The sequence below is a fragment of the Hemicordylus capensis genome, chromosome 3 (assembly GCF_027244095.1).
Source record: "Hemicordylus capensis ecotype Gifberg chromosome 3, rHemCap1.1.pri, whole genome shotgun sequence".
NCBI lineage: Eukaryota > Metazoa > Chordata > Lepidosauria > Squamata > Cordylidae > Hemicordylus > Hemicordylus capensis.
In genome coordinates, this window is record NC_069659.1 from 1,670,001 (window position 1) to 1,687,664 (window position 17,664).

The following is a 17,664-nucleotide window of genomic DNA, read 5'->3' on the forward strand; positions in this document are numbered from 1 at the left end:
ATGATTGCACATGCATTTATTTTGAAAGCCAACACAGGGACTGGACCCCTGAAAAACAGAGTACATAGTGCGTCCATGGCTGCACGTGCATAGAACGTAATGTGGAAATAACTGTGCACAGGCTGTATCCACATTCACTATAACATGTGAACAGGACTAGCATCAAAAGGCTATGGGGGAGCTTCTGACACTGTGGAGAGATTTCTGAATCTCTCTTAAAATGTTTAAAACTTTAAGCCTTTTAAACTTAGATCCCAGCTGTCTTCTGAGGAGATAATCCAAGGTGGCCTCCAGTAACTCCATAAAAGCACAAACATCATGGAAAGAACCATAACACACCTTAAAAACATAAAGCAGCCTCATGAAGCCAAGACCATAAATGTCTGTCAGACTGAAGACTAATATAATCATTGTTTGTGCAATAATCTGTTCTAGCCTTCTACTCTGTTTTTCTTTCTAGGATTGACTTTTAAAGAACCGAAGTGAAGCATGATCCATTTGCAAGATGTATGTCTCACGGTTGGAAAACTCAACCTTCAATCCCACCTCCTTCCTCCTGACTGGCTTCCCAGGGCTGGAATATGCCCACCACTGGATTTCCCTCCCCTTCTGCCTCATCTACATGACTGTGTTCATGGGGAACTGCACCATCCTCCATGTCATCAGGACCGATTCCAGCTTGCATGAGCCCATGTACTATTTCCTGGCCATGCTGGCCATTACTGACCTGGGCTTGTGCCTCACTACTTTGCCCACCGTCCTGGGCATATTTTGGTTTGATTCTCGAGAGATCCCCTTTGGTGCCTGCTTTGCCCAGCTCTTTTTCATCCACTCACTCTCTCTGGTGGAATCCTCTGTGCTCTTATCTATGGCCTTTGACCGCTTTGTGGCCATCTGCAACCCACTGAGATATGGATCCATCCTGACCACACAGAGGATCCTTAAGATGGGGCTGGCCTTTGTGTTCCGGAGCCTGACTCTGATCTTCCCTTTGCCCTTCCTCCTCCGCCGTTTCCATTACTGCCGGACGAATGTCCTCTCCCACTCCTACTGCTTGCACCTGGAAATCATGAAGCTGGCCTGCTCAGACATCATCGTCAACCACATCTACGGGCTGACTGTGGTGGCCTCCACCGTGGGAATGGATTCACTCCTGATCCTCCTCTCCTACGTCTTCATCCTGAAGACCATCCTGAGCATTGCCTCCAAGGAGGAGCGCCACAAGGCCTTCAACACTTGCATCTCCCATGTCTGTGCCGTCCTCTTGTTCTACGTGCCCATGATAGGCCTGTCCTTGATCCACCGCTTTGGAGAACGCGCTCCTCACATCGTCCACATCCTCATGTCCTACGTCTACCTGCTGGCACCACCTCTGATGAACCCCGTGGTCTACAGCATCAAGACAAAGCAGATTCGCCAATGCATCCTCAGGAAATTCTGCTCTGCCAAGGCCATCTGGTCCTAGGGAGGACAAAACACATTTTACCCTTGCCCCGCAAAAAGAACGAAAGTTGAACACTGTAATCAGAATATGGTTTTCAGATCATCTTGCAATGCATATATTACTGTGTGCAGTTCATTCTCTTTCCAGAATGATGCAGGGCAGAATCACATGCTTTAACTTCTGGGATGCCAACCTCCTTTGCAGACTTTGGCTGCATGTTTTCAAGCAGCCCTTTATGGCCTCTGGGGATAAAGGAATAGGACAGTGTTGCCCACTTCAGCTACTGTGTCACAGGTTCCATTTACCACATGGTGAGAGCAAAGCAAAGGTTATTGAGAAAAGCACACCTACGTCGTAAACTGATCTAGTATTCATTGGTGGTTACAGATGAAGAGTCCCGCTGGATCAGGCCTTGGCCTGTCTAGTGCAGCATCCTGCTTCCCACAGTGGCTGCCAGATGCCTCTGGGAAGCCCATGAACAGGAGAGGACGGAAGGTCTCTTCTCCTGTAATGGCTGCCCTAGAACTGGTATTCAGAGGCATACTGGATTTAGGCCCCAGCTATACTGGGGTTTGGGTTTGTCAATGGTCAGTGGGTGTTCTCAGGGCCCAGGCTTCGGGTTATTAATCAGGGGTCCATGCAGCAGGTCCAGGTGGTGTGTGCAGAAAACATAATTGATGGTAGCTCCCTAAAACATCAATGCTAATCCAATACAAAACCCATCTGCTTTTTGGGTGACCCGCTTAAGAACCACCGGGCTCGCAGCTAAGCTCACAATGGTAGAAAATCAGGCTGGCGGAGGCTAGCCTGATTTTCTACCATCATGTGACTAGCCTCAAAGTCTTCCCAAAGCAGAGAACAAACTGCAGTGAACCATTTCCCAGATTTTACCATCTGCTCAGTTAGGTCCTGTTTGGTGGCACATAAATCTGCTTTCAGGTTACATGTTAAAATGACCGATGGCATGAGTCCGTAGGAAAGAGCCACTCAGTAAAGATCCATTCACAAGAAGCAAAGAAGAATTTGATTTAGGACTAAAAACAGGTCAATCTAATTGGGTTGCCTTTCAGCTGCCCGCTTACTCTTACTTTACAATTAGTAAGTACTACGTTTCTTGAACTATGCTTCAGTCTGTCTGTCTATCTATCTATCTATCTATCTATCTATCTATCTATCTATCTATCTATCTATCTATCTATCTATCTGATTTGATAGACCACCCCAAACTTTAGTCTCTGGGTGGTTTAGAGCAACATAAAACAGGCTAAAACACAGGAAATAAAAACCTTAAAACAATTTAAACCACAATCATATTAGAAAGCTTGGGTTAAGAGAGAAGTCTTTGAGTGCTTTTTAAAGGTTGTCCAGGATGGGGAGGCTCATATTTCAGTAGAGAGTGCATTCCACAGTTTGAGGGCAGCAACAGATGAGACGGTGGCAACTGGAAACGAACCTTTCCGGATTATCTCAATGGGCAATGGTACTCATGGTGAAGAAGATGTTCTCATCAATACCCAGGACCGAAGCCCAGGTTTAGGCTTAGGACTTTGTAGGTTATAACCAGCACTTCGTATTTGCCTGGAAACTTATTGGCAGCCAGCTGGAGACAGAGCGGTAATAGTGGGTGACTAGAACTAGTGGTGTAGGGAGGTTTGGATAACTTCATGGAGGAGAGGTCTATTGATGGCTACTAGTTGGAGGGCTATAGGCCACCTCCAGCCTCAAAGGCAGGATGCTTCCAAGTACCCATGGCAGGGGAGTAACAGCAGGAGAGAGGGCATGCCCTCAACTCCTGCCTGTGGCTTCCAGTTCCATCTGGTGGGCCACTGTGCGAAATGGGATGCTGGACTAGATGGGCTTCCTTGTGCCAGATCCAGCAGGGCTGTTCTTATGTTCTTATGTGTGCAAACAGGTTTGGTTCAACTATTCAGGGTTGAACTGAACCACTCCCTGTTCAGTCTAACTTTGGACCTATCCCTACCAGGTGTTCATTATTTTATTTTATTTTATTTTATTTTATTTTAATTACCACTTACTGCCTCTGGGGGACTTCCTCTAGGTGGTGGTGGGGTCTGTGGGGATTCCCCCTCCCCCTGCCAGCCTCCTTGACACCATAACCAGCCTGTTCGGCTGGCTCTTTGGCCCGTTCAGGCCTTCCCCCTCTGGCATGGTGGCCATTTTGGAGGCTGCCGCACCTACACAATGGGCCGCTGCCTGGGTCCAGTTAAGGTGGCGAGGAGGCCGGTGGTGGGGGGACCCCCAGGACCCCCCCTGCCACCTAGAGGAAGTCCCCTAGAGGGGGGAAGTGATTAAAAAAATTGTGAGCCCCTGTGGACTGGACTGGACTGGACCAAACTGGGTGGGGGTTGAGGGGGGACCGGACCGAACTGGGCCAGTCCAGACTCGAACCAAACCCGGCCAGCCGGTTCTGTGCACTCCCCTAACTTCAACTACCCAAGCATAGACTGGGTAAATTCACATTCAGGTAATGAAAAAGAGGCCAAATTTCTAGACATGCTAAATGACTGTGCCTTAAAACAGTTAGTCGTGGAACCAACCAGAGAGAAGGAGACTTTGGACTTAATCCTGAGTGGTGCTCAGGACCCAGTGCGAGATGTCATGGTTGCAGAACCATTGGGGAACAGTGACCATAGTGTCATCCAATTCAGCTTATATGTGAGTGTTAAGGAAGTCGAACACAGATGTGTTGGACTTCAGAAGAGGAAACCTCTCAAAAATGAGGGGACTGGTAAAAAGGAAACTGAAAGGGAAGGTCAGGAGGGTCAAATCACTCCAGAAAGCATGGAACTTACTTAGAACTACAGTACAAGAAGCACAGTTGAAATGTATACCAAGAGGGAGGAAAGGTACCACCAAGTCCAGGAGGACGCCCACATGGCTGACAAGTGGAGTCAGGGAAGCTATAAAAGGGAAGAAGAGAAGACTTCCTTCAGAAAATGGAAGTCCCACCCAAATGAAGAGAACAGGAAGGAACATAAACTCTGGCAAAAGAAATGCAAGGAGTCAATAAGGGATGCAAAAACAAAAAAGGTTGAGGAGCAAACTTCTTTAAATATATTAGAAGTATAAAGCCTGCCCTAATGCTAACCCTAACTTGCCAGGGAGACTGATGGCCCTTTAGATGATCGGGGTGTGGAAGGGATTATTAAGAAGGATAAAAGACATTGCTCAAAAGCACTCTACAAATGCTGAGTATTTGGATTATTATAGGAACACAGAAACATAAGAAGCTACCTTCTACCATGTCAGACCCTTGGTCCACCTACGTCAGTTATGCCTATGCAGATGGGCAGGCAGCAGCTTCTCCAAGGCTGCAGGCAGGAGTCTCTCTCAGCCCCATCTTGGAGATGCTGCCAGGGAGGGAACTTGGCACCTTCTGCAGGCAAGCAGGCAGATGCTCTTCCCAGAGCAGCCCCATCCCTGAAGAGGAACACCTTACAGTTCTCACACATGTAAGGCTCCCATTCAAATGCAAACCAGGGCAGACTCTGCTTAGCAAAGGTGGCTACATGCTTGCTACCATAAGACCAGCTCTTCTCCCAGAGTTATCAGAGCTGAGAGTTAAGCGATGAAATGTGGGCTGAGGCGAAGCTCAGTGATAAAGACATTCAGAAAAAGTGACAAGGCTCAAGAGGTAAAGCACATATCAGGGTTTGGACATCTACAGTCCATCCTGTTGTAAGGGATAAGATGGCCTTGACAGCTCAGTCTTGGATGACTGTTTGTGGGCACTTAGGTCCACTAACCAGTTCTAAGACATCCACATAAATACATCACGTGCATGGAGGTATTGTGTCTGTTCCGTGTACAAAGAGAGCCCTAACCCTAAAGGACTGTGAAGATCATGTATGAGACTTCTTCTTTTTGAGGGCCAAACAGGGTGGGTGGTGCCTGTTGGGAGTGAAGGACTCTGCGCTGCCTCATGCCTCAATGACAGAGGGGGGCAGACTAGTGAGTCAGAGGGCTAGAGGGGTCAAGATATTGGTCATCCCTCCTCTCTACTGCTCTGACACTATCCCTTTGATATGTAGATTGCTACTCTCAGGGACTTCCTGCCTGCCTGCCTCCCTTTCTCCCTCTCTTCCTTCTTCTTCTCCCTATCGCACACGCTTGCCTCTCTCTGCACCATGTGTGCACAGAGATGCAGACAACATCTGTCTGCATCCAGCTAGCTAGCTAGATTAGAGATCCTATCTTTCCACTTTCCTATCTAGAATGGAGTTCTCTAATAAAGACTCCTCATATTGATTGAAACTATGAACTGGCTCCCAGTTTCTTTTTGCTCTCAGCATACACGCATGCCTGGGCAGACTCCACTGTGTTTTGCCTCTGTGCACTCTGCTGTAATAGAAAGGTGTCTCTTACCAGAGAGAATTCCCAACAGTGCCTGCAGAGGGGTGGTTCCCAAGAGGCAGAGGGCAGAGGGTAGCTCCTACGAGTCTCCCCACCACTCTGTTGTAAGGCCTCCCTCCCCTTGCTACTGGCCTGCCTGTCTGATGCAGGTTGGAACTCCACTGGAAAGGCATCGGCCTCGTTTCTGCACCGTAGTTCCTTGCCACAGTCGCTGTTCAGCTTCTGACATGAGCCTGAGACTAGCTGGGCAACTCTAGTGAGTCGTGGTTCTCAGTCCGAAACACTCCTAGCAAGACTGTTCTGGACCCAGACTTAGTCTAGTCTAGTCTAGTCTAGTCTCTAGTTTAGCTGCCGTCACGGTCTCTATGGATCTCTGAAGTGTTGCCTGTCCCTTATTATCTCCCCTGCCATCCCTTCCCCCAGTCTCTAGGACAGTATCCTTGGTACAGCATGCCCCTCTGAACAGCTATTTAAATGGCCCATGCAACCTAGAGCAGAGGTCAAGTCACAGTGTCCAGACACGTGAACCATCTTGAGTGCTCTGTGTCATGGGGGGACCCCCTCATTCGCATGATAACCAAGCCTCTTCATTGTATTGAATAGAATAGAGTGAGTATTATTTGGATTTTTATGACTGCGGGTGTCATTTTTCTGGGAAACTACTTGATTTATTTCCATGCCTACAGGATCCCAAAGGGTCCAGCAGCATGCTTTCGTAACAAGATGCTCTCATTGCCTTTATGCAAAAGAAGATCTCATCAGGTCCCTCTCTGAGAAAAGGGTCCTTTGAGGTCCCCTAAGAATTACTGCTGGGATTTAAAGTACCTCCTCCCACTGGGCTTCACTGGGCTTCCCTCCTTCCGTGAGAGAGAAAACACAGCGCATTTAAAGCATAGTTCTAATGCAAAAAACAATCCAGGATTTATCTTGGAAGAGCACGGCAAGGGCCCACCACCTGCAGAGCCAGGGAAGGCAAGTCAGGGTTGCCGCCTGTGCCAGGAAGTCAGGTAAAGGCAAAGGACTGGTTTAAATTCTCTGATCTTTCCAGGCTGATTAATTCTGTCATTGCGAGAGCATGCAGTCTCCTGAACGACACCGCCTCCTTCACCCATCCCGATTTTGAGACGGTGGCAGAACTCCTAAGTCTGCACAGCAACCCTGCAGTCCTGCTTGGCCCCAGAAAAAGTCCAGCTGGTCCAGCACCAAGTTGTTCCCAGCAGGCAGCAGCCGGGCAGAAGCTCCAGCGGGAAGCCGGCATGGCTCCTCTCTCTCCCGTCCCACTCGAGAGCTGCGCTGCCTGCAGGCTGGCCATTCCTCAGGTAGAGCTGCCCAGTTAACTGGACAGCTGTACCCTACAAATGGCCAGCCTGCAGGGCAGTAGGGCTCTCAGGCGAAGTGGGAAAGAGAGGAGCAACCTGAGCTGCCAGCAGCCCTGGTGGGGTGCAGGGCCCGGGGCCAATCAGCCAGTGTGGGGGCCCCTTCCAGTTAATTCTAATGGGGGTTCAAAGAGCGGGGCCTTGGGTGGTCGCCCTGCTGGCCATGCCCTATGGACAGCCCTCCCTGGCAGACAGGAAGCAGAAGCAGCTGCGCCTCCTTTGGTGCCCCCGCCTCGTAAAGATGGGCCACTACGGAGAGGCAGACTGCGCCTGCCCATGGAGGCCCCATTCGGCTGTCAGGGTGCTGAGAGCCTCTGAGAGACCCCTCTTCGCTCTGGTTTCCTTTTGAAAATGGGTGGCCAGAAGGATAAGCAGTATTCAAACTGTAGCTGTCCCACGAATTTCTATATGGGCATTATGGTATGGCTTTAAATTGTTTGAATTCTTAATTGCTTTAGTGGGTTATTTAATACAGTTTCTGACAGGGGGGTTGTTTTCAGTTTTTCAGAGGTTTTTTTTTTTAGTGTTTCTTTTTAGAGTTTTTTAGGGCAATGGGTATATTGGGATATATTTAGCTATTCTTGTTAGGTCCTGTAGAGGTTGTTGCAGATTCTTTCAATCTCGTTGTTCTGTACAGGACAATGACAATAAAGACTTATCGTATCGTATCGTATTTATTTTGTGTTTATCAGTTTTTATCCCTGTGGACTGCCCAGAGCCATCTGGCTTAGATGGTATAAAATTTAACAACAACAACAATCAGAAGTCTGGTTGATCCCTTTCCTACTGAACCCTGCCTTGCAATTCATCTTTTTGCGCAGCTGCCGCCCTTCAGCTGGGCAGGTGGGGGCTCACACCCTCTTTCCTGGTTACTCCCCATCCGTGTGCATGTGAAGATGCAGGGCTTTCCAGGGAGCAAAAATTTGCAGTAACGGAGGACTTCCGCTACTCGAATAGCTGTTGGGAAGCATCTCCAACAAATTCCTGAACTGCCTAGCTGAGAACTTCCTCTTTCAGAAGGTGGAGGCAGGAATGAGGGGATCAGCCATCCTTGACTTGAGTGGAACCAACAGGGAAGAGCTGCTCAACAAAGTGGAACTTGTGGAATTTGGGGGTGGTGGTGGTGGAGTGGCCATGTAAGGCTGTGAACTACGGATCCTTTGGAAAGCTAGAGGTGACCGTGAGGGTCATCAGAAATAAGAACATAAGAACATAAGAACAGCCCTGCTGGATCAGGCCCATCTAGTCCAGCATCCGGCTTCGCACAGTGGCCCACCAGATGCCGCTGGAAGCCACAGGCAGGAGTTGAGGGCATGCCCTCTCTCCTGCTGTTACTCCCCCGCAATTGGTACCCAGAGGCACCCCGCCCCCAAGGCTGGAGGTGGCCTACAGCCCTCCGACTAGTAGCCGTCAATAGACCTCTCCTCCATGAAATTATCCAAATCCCTCTTAAAGCCATCCAGGTTGTTGGCTGTCACCACATCTCGTGGCAGAGAATTCCACAAGTTGATCACGCGTTGTGTGAAAAAGTACCTCCATTTGCTGGTCCTAGATTTCCTGGCAATCAATTTCATGGGATGACCCCTGGTTCTAGTGTTATGTGAGAGGGAGAAGAATTTCTCTCTAACCACTTTCTCCAACCCATGCATGATTTTATAGACCTCAATCATGTCTCCCCGCAGTCATCTTTTTTCTAAACTAAATAGCCCCAGGTGTTGTAGCCTAGCCTCCTAAGAAAGGTGCTCTAGGCCCCTGATCATCTTGGTTGCTCTCTTCTGCACCTTTTCCAGTTCAACAATGTCCTTTTTTAGATGTGGTGACCAGAATTGTACGCAGTACTCTAGGTGTGGCTGCACCATAGTTTTGTATAAGGGCATTATAATATTAGCCATTTTATTTTCACTCCCCTTCCTAATGATCCCTAGCATGGCATTGGCCTTTTTCACAGCTGCCACACGTTGAGTCAACACTTTCAATGAGCTCTCCACCACGACCCCAAGATCCCTCTCCTGGTCAGTAATGACAGCTCAGATCCCATCAGCATGTACTTGAAGTTGGGGTTCTTCGTCCCAATGTGCATCACTTCACACTTGCCAACACTGAACTGCATTTGCCACTTTGTCGCCCACTCACCCAGTTTGGAGAGATCCTTTTGGAGCTCTTCACAATCAGTTATGGATTTCACTACCCGAAAGAGTTTGGTGTCATCTGCAAATTTGGCCACCTCGCCGCTTACCCCTACTTCTAGATCATTTATGAATAAATTAAAAAGCACCAGTCCCCATACAGATCCCTGGGGGACCCCACTTCTTACTTCCCTCCATTGCAAAAACTCTCCATTTATCCCTACCCTCTGTTTCCTGTCTTTCAACCAGTTAGCAATCCACACATGTACTTCTCCCCTTATCCCATGACTGCTAAGTTTCCTCAGGAGTTGTTGATGAAGAACTTTGTCAAAAGCTTTTTGGAAGTCCAGGTATACAATGTCAGCTGGATCACCTTCATCCACACACTTGTTGACACTCTCAAAGAACTCCAAAAGGTTGGTGAGGCAAGATTTACCTTTGTGGGAGCCATGCTGGTTCACTCCCAGCAGGGCCTGTTCTTCTAGGTGCTTTACAATTTTATCCTTGATGATGTTTTCCATCAATTTGCTTGGAAACTGATGTTAAGCTAACCGGCCTGTAATTTCCTGGATCACCCCTGGATCCCTTCTTGAAAATCTTCTGAAAATCGGACTGGAAAATCTCCAGTCCTCTGGTACAGAATCTGATTGGAGGTATAAGTTATATATTTTAACAAAGAGGACGGCAATTTCACGTTTGAGTTCTTTGAGGACTCTTGGATGGATGTCATCCGGCCCTGGTGATTTGTTAGTTTTCAGTTTTTCCAGACAGTTTAGAACATCATCTCTCATTACTTCTATCTGACTCAGTTCTTTAGCCGCCATCCTCGACAAGCCTGGTTCAGGAACAGGTATATGCTCAGTATCCTCTGCTGTGAAGACTGATATAAAGAACTCATTGAGCTTCTCTGCAACCTCCATATCAATAATCCCTTGAACTCCCTCATTGTCTAATGGTCCAACTGCCTCCCTGGTAGGTTTCCTGCTTCTGATGTATTTAAAGTTTTTGTTATTCCCCTTGATGCTTTTAGCTAAATGTTCCTCAAACTCTCTTTTCACCTCCCTTATTGTTGCCTTGCATTTCTTTTGCTAGAGTTTGTGTTCCTTTCTGTTCTCTTTATCTGGACAGGCTTCTCAATTTCAGAAGGAAGTCTTCTTCCCTCTTATGGCTTCCTTGACAGTACCCATTAGCCATGCTGGCATCTTCCTGGACTTAGTGGTACCTTTCCTCCTTTTGGATATACATTCTAACTGGGCTTCTAGTATTGTGGTAGTATCTAGTATCCTCCCGGCACCAACGTCTCATCCATGCATTGAAACCCCTCAGCTCTGCCTTTCTCACTGTACCTGCGCGTGAAACAGGTATCATTTCTGAGAATGCTACCTTGTGGGTCCTGGACTTCAATACGCTACCTATCAGCCTAAATTTGGCTTCCAGGACCTCCCGACTACATTTCCCCACATCATTGGTGCTGACATGCACCACGACAGCTGTCTCCTCCCCAGCACTGCCTAAGAGCCTATCTAGATGCTGCGTGATGTCTGCAACCTTCGCACCAGGCAGGCAAGTCACTGTGTGGTCAACACATGGGTCACAAACCCATCTCTCTATACCTCTAATGATCAAATCACCTACTACAAGGAGGCCCCCACCCCCCAGAGGAGTATCCCCTGTGCAAGAGGATATGGGCTCATCATCTACGGAAGGGGTCCCTTCTAAAGGACCATTTCCCTCTTCCTCAGACCGATGTCCTCCTTGCCCAAGACCTCCATTCTCCCTGACAGCAGAGGAGCTACCAGCCCTGGAGTGGGATGCCTCTGTCACATCCCTGAAGGTCTCGTCCACATGCCTCTCTTTCTCTCTGAGCTTCTCCAGATCTGCCACCTTGGTCTCGAGGGAACGAACTTGTTCCCTGAGAGTCAGGAGCTCCTTGCACCGAGCACACACCCATGACTTCTGCCCATGGAGCAAGTAGTCATACATGTGGCACTCTGTGCAATACACTGGGAAGTGCCCCCTCCCTTGCTGGCCTTCTATCTTCATACTGTTTTTGTTAGCTGTTTACAGTATTTAGAGATAGCTTATTAGAAGGATAGGTCTCAGCTGTAGTGGTCAGCTATTTACTGTCCAAGCAGCCTTTCCCAAGAATATGAGGAAGGGATTTGTACTTACGTTCTCTTCTCCACCAGTCTCCTTGTGATCACCGGGGCTTGTTCCAGGCTCCCCTACACACTTCCCGCTAAACTCCTGCAAGACTCCTATGTCCTGTTTGCTATTCCTGTTCACTATGCTCTGTGATGGAACGTGGATGGACCGTGGATGTCAGGTAAGCTGGTTTTAATGAGCCCAAGGCAGGATTCTTGTTTTGACCAGGGTACAAGCTCAGTGGATTGTGGGGATGTAAATGGCCTTGAACCCAGAAAAGCATTTGACAAGGTTTCCGACAATATTTTGCTTAGCAAACTGGTCAAAAGCAGGCTGGATTAGAAGAATATTGTCAGACAGATTCACAACTGGTTAAGAGACTCCGACTCAGAGAGTGCTTCTCAGTGACTTCTCCCCAAATCGGAGGTAGGTTTTGCGAGGGGTTTGCAGGCCTCTATCCTCCTGGGTCTGGTACTCTTCAACTCTTTTATCAATGTAGGAGTGGAAGGAATCATCATGGGAACATAGCAAGCTGCCTTATACCAAGTCAGACCCTTAGTCCATCTAGCTCAGTCTTGTCTACCCAGACGGGCAGCGGCTTCTCCAAGGCTGCAGGCAGGAGTCTCTCTCAGCCCTATCTGGAGATGCTGCCAGGGAGAGGACTTGGAACCTTCTGCGGGCAAGCAGGCAGGTGCTCTTCTTCCCAGAGCAGCCTCAACCCCTAAGGAGAAAATCTGACAGTGTTCACACATGTAGTCTCCCATTCAAATGCAAAGCAGGACAACCCTGCTTAGCAAAGGGGGAAATTCATGCTTGCTACCACAAGTCCAACTCTCTTCCCTAATCATCAAATGTGCAGATGACACAAAACTGGGAGGGATAGCTAAAAAGACAGGGACAAAATTCAAAATGTATTTAAGAGAACGTCTTCTTCATTATGAGCCCCACTGCTCATTGAGGTCATCTGGAGAGGTCCATCTCCAGTTGCCGCCAGCTCGGCTGATGGCCACATGGGGGCGGGCATTCTCAGTTGATGCCCCGAGATTGTGGAATGCACTCCCTACTGTAATATGATCCTCCCCATATCTGACAATTTTTAAAAAGCATTTGAAAACCCACCTCTTCACCCAAGCTTTTTCAGCTTTTTAAATGTTGTTTTAAAATTTAAATTGTTGTAATGTTTTACTTTTACTATATCATTTATTTATTACTATTTATTTATTTTACTATATGATTTATATCATTTATTTTGTTTTAACTACTGTTTTAAGTTTTTTGTTTTCATTTATTCTAACAAATGTTTTAACTTTTTGTTTGTTGTAAACCGCCCAGAGTAGTAGTTTTGGGCAGTATGGAAATGTGTTAAATCATCATCATCATCTTGAACAAATAATAATAATAATGATCTTTAAAAAAACAAACCATGGATACCAAACTTCAAAAACATCCATTAAACTTTCCCACCTTCTTTCTATAGACGATCTCAAGCTTTATGGAAAGTCACCATCCAAAATTGAGTCATTACTCAATATAGTTAGAATGTATAGCTGCGATATCGCAATGGATTTTGGACTGGGCAAATGTACTATATTGGCAATAAATAGAGGTAAAAATGACAACCAGTGAAGGAATTGAGATGCCAAATGGAAACAAAGAGTCTGTCTCCTGAGGAAAGTTATAAATATTTGGGCATTCTCCAAAGTGACAAGATCAAGCATGCTGAAGTGAAGACCAAAAGTTAGTAAGGAATATATCAGGTGAGTACGAAAGGCACTGAAATCCAAACTTAATGATGGTAACACTATCAAAGCAATCAACACACGGGCAATTCCTGTAATCCGATATACAAGAAGTATTGTTGATTGGACACATGCAGAACTGGATCTGCTGGATTGGAAAACCAGGAAAATAATGACCATCAATCATGCCCTGCACCCAAGAAGTGATATTGATAGGCTGTACCTGCCAAGAAATGAAGGTGGACATGGAATGTTGCAGGTCAGACAGTCTGTTGAAGAAGAAAAATGAGCATTGGTGGAATATATCAATGAAAGCCAAGAAGAAACGCTACAGAAAGTAAGACAGGACTGTTGAAAATAAAGGAAACAAAGGATGAATACAAAAAACAGCAGATGAGGAATCGTTGAGAAAAATGGCACAACAAACCATTGCACAGTCAGTTCTTTAATGACATACAATCAAAAGTCAACAATAGCACGACATGGCAGTGGTTAAAGAAGGGGACACTGAAGAAAAAACCAGAAGATCTCATTTTTGCAGCCCAGGAACAATCACTACGAACAAATGTTATAAAAGCAAAAATTGATAAGACCCAGAAAGACAGTAAGTGTTGGTTATGCAAGGAAGCAGATGAGAGGGTTGAGCACCTTGTAAGTTGTTGTAAGAAAATTGTGCAGACTGATTATAAGGAAAGACACAATAAAGTTGCTGCGATGATCCACTGGAACTTTTGCAAGAATTACAAATTGCCAGCTAGCAAGGATTGGTGGAATCATCTGATTGAGAAGGTCACAGAAAATGAGGAGGAAAAAGTCCTTTGAGGTTTTCGAATACAAACTGATAGGCATTTAGTGCACAATACACTGGATCTGACAGTCATTGAGAAGAATTGAGTTCTGATCATTGATATTGCGATCACAGGGGATAGACGAGTTGACGAAAAACAATTGGTGAAAATAACTAAATACAAGGACCTTCAGATTGAAACTGAGTGGCTCTGGAAAAAGAAAACGGTAGTGGTGCCAATAGTTGGTGGCGCCCTTGGTGCAGTACCAAAAGAACCTGAACACCATCTTGACACCTTGGGCATCAATAAAATTATAACACATCAACTACAGAAGGCCACACTATTCGGAACAGCACGAATACTACAACGCTATCTTTAATTTTTCTTTAGTTATTCTAGACCCTTGGAAAGGGCCCAATAATTAAAGTACCAAATCCAGTCAATAACATCTGGTAGACTGTGTGTAAATAGCATAATAATAATAATATTATAACGACTTATGGAAATCACTGTTACAAGATGTGGTGACAGCCTGGGTAGCTTTAAAAGGGGCTTAGATAAATTCATGGAGGACAAGTCTATCAGTGGCTACTAGTCTGAGGGCTATAGGCCAGCTCAGAGGCAAGATGCCTCTCAATACCAGTTGCAGGGGACCAACAGCAGGAGAGAGGGCATGCCCAGACCTCTTGCCTGTGGGCTTCCAAGAGACCACTGTGTGAAACAGGGTGCTGGACTAGATGGGCTTCCTTGGCCCCGATCCAGCAGGAATGTTCTTAAGAACATACACCATATGGTGTCTGCAGGACAGATCTCCCTTTGATGAACGTGATTGGAGGTGCTGAAATCCTAGCTCACCTATTACTGTGGAACATTTAACCCCTGTTCAGAATGACCATTCATGTATTACAGAAGTAATTGACATGATCTTTATGTTCTTAGTATCGCTGTACCTGGAGGATTTGGGAGAAGATATCAACCACCATGAGGTTCAACAACAGCATTGTGAAGAACCACCAAACTTTTGCCCTCATTGGCATTCCTGGGATGCAGGAGTACAACTCTTGGATGGCCTTTCCGCTGGGGCTGCCTGACTCTCCTGGGAATCCTGACTCTCCTGGGAAATATCACGATCCTCTTTGTCATCAAGACCGAGCAAAGCCTCCATGAGCCCATGTACATCTTCCTCTTCATCCTGGCCTGCTCAGATCTAGGGCTTGCTATGACCACCATGCCAACCATGTTGAGTGTTTATTGGTTTGACTCCAGGCAAATCTCAGTCAACGCCTGTATTACCCAGATGTTCTTCATACATTCGTTTCAATTGATAGAGTCCAGCATCCTTGTGGCCATGGCCTTTGACCGCTTCATCGCCATATGTTATCCCCTGCGATATACTATGCTTCTCCCTAATTCTGCTATTGGAAAAATAGGCATCGCTGTCTTTTCTAGGGGGTTTGCTGTGTGCTTCCCAGCCATCTTCAATGTTAAGCGACTACCCTTCTGCAGAGCCAATGTACTTTCTCATTCCTACTGTCTCCACCACGATGCAGTAAAGTTGGCCTGCGCAGACACCAAATTCAACATGTTGTATAGTTTGATTATGGTCATTTGCACATTGGGGTTGGATGTTGTGATCATTCTTGTGTCGTACGTCCTGATCCTGAAGATGGTTCTAAGCATCGCCTCCCACAAAGAGCACCTCAAGGCTCTGAACACCTGTGTCTCCCACATCTGTGCCATCTTGATTTTCTATGTTCCAATGATTGGTGTCACTATGGTGCACCGATTTGGAAGACACCTCTCTCCCATCTGTCATATGATGCTGGCCAACATCTACATTGTGGTCCCACCAGTTCTTAATCCCATTGTATACAGTGTGAAAACCCAGCAGATTCGACGAAGGATATATAACATTTTCCAGGGATGGAAAATTAGCATATTTCATCCAAAGCAGAATGCACAGGAAAAGGGATAATTGGATTATAATGAAGATAAAAAATGTAATAAGCAATTAGAAAAAAAAATTATTCTATCAGGATTAAAATGTCAGAATTATGACTTTCAAATATTACCCCTGCTAACTGGGCAAAGAGGCACCTTTTACTGTGGTGATTCTCTTTATTTAGCAGGGGGAGATTAACTGGCCCTATCCACCCCCAGCACAGTACTTCCAGTGACTGTTGCTGGTGTGTGTCTTATGTTTCTTTTTAGAATGTGAGCCCTTTGGGGACAGGGAGCCATCTTATTTGTTTGTTATCTCTCTTTGTAAACCGCCCTGAGCCATTTTTGGAAGGGCGGTATAGAAATCGAATTAATAATAATAATAATAATAATAATAACAACAACAATCCCCAGTGAGGCACAACCTTTACGTGGTTGGGGGGCTTGTGTGATCTGAGGAAGGTGAGAGCTATGCCAGAGGTCCAACCATACTGGATAGGTCTCACCAGAGGAGCCAGACAAAGAGTGCCTCTCCCATCAATAATATGGTGAGCCGTAACTTTAATAAATCTATACCGGATCGGTCATCGCCCGGGTCAACAAGGACCGCGCCAGGTGCTATAGTCCCTGGACATCTGGTGGCAAGTGGGCTACAGGACTCAGGATCTTCAGTTGAGCAACCAGGGCTGAAGACAGCAAAGCTACTGGAAGAAACGTCGCTTAACCGGAAAAAAAATACAAAAAATACCAACAAGGAAATAATGATCTGCTATTACAAGTCTAGTCCACTAGAAGATGTTATTTAAAAAGAATGTACCAAATTTGGAAAGAGAAGCATCCAGATACAGAAATAACAGAACAAAGGCTAGCAGACCAGAGAAGATTCATAATAAGAAATAAAGTATTCACAGGAGTTGAGCTGGAAGAACTGCAAAGAGCAACACAGGCTCAAGATATGGAAGAAGAATTACCACCAACTGAAGCAGTTGCTCAGGCGCAGATGGAGGAGGTGTTGGAAATAGAGGATACCACCGTTGCTGAACTGTTTCAAAATCAAAACCAGGCAACCTCCCCTTTGCCTTCACCTCAAAAACCCAAATGCCGTTTAACAGAAAAGCAACAAGAACTAAAGCAAAAAATAACTGAGCACATGAACCAAACAACCACCAGGGTTCGACTTCCCACTCTAAAAACAGTTGCCAAAAAACAACTTGCTCAGGCATTAAAAGATGTCAATGCTGCACTTGCAGAAATAACAACCAGGAATTTGCAAGAAACAAACCAACTAATGTACAGTGCAGCAACAATAACAATACAAGAGCTCAGTTATAAGATCAGTGGACCTGTCAAAAAAGAAAGCAGTACATCACCTAAATGGAAGATTAGATTAGAAAATAAAATCTCCAGGCTTAGATCAGTTGCTAGTAAATTGAAAGATATGAAAGACAAGAAGCTGAAGAATGAAAACACCAAACAGTATCTGATCCAAAAATACCACCTAGATTCAAGGAGAATTAGAGAAGTCCTGGAAATAATAAAGCAGCAAATAACAGCAGTGTCAAAGAAGATTAGCAGATATGAAGCCAGAATTACACAACACAGGCAGAATCTCCAATTCCAGTCGAATTAGAGACATTTCTACAAAAGCATAGAAGGAGAAACTGCAAGAAACCTAGAAACACCATATAAAGAAGAAACAGTGCAATTCTGGGGGAAATTATGGGACAATCC

The 17,664-nt window shown here is 46.0% G+C and overlaps 1 protein-coding gene and 1 pseudogene across 1 annotated transcript; both read left to right on the forward strand.

Annotated features, from left to right (window-relative positions):
• The first annotated feature begins 505 nt into the window (after positions 1-505).
• Positions 506-1,465, forward strand: LOC128349528 (olfactory receptor 51G1-like). Its single transcript, XM_053305957.1, has one exon. It carries the CDS (start codon positions 506-508, stop codon positions 1,463-1,465), a length of 960 nt encoding a protein of 319 aa, XP_053161932.1.
• Positions 1,466-14,973: 13,508 nt separating this feature from the next.
• Positions 14,974-15,967, forward strand: LOC128349529 (olfactory receptor 51H1-like; annotated as a pseudogene).
• Positions 15,968-17,664: the final 1,697 nt, after the last annotated feature.

Coding starts and splice junctions, on each gene's coding strand:
- LOC128349528 (XM_053305957.1), top strand. CDS start 506: ATGTATGTCTCACGGTTGGAAAACTCAACCTTCAATCCCACCTCCTTC.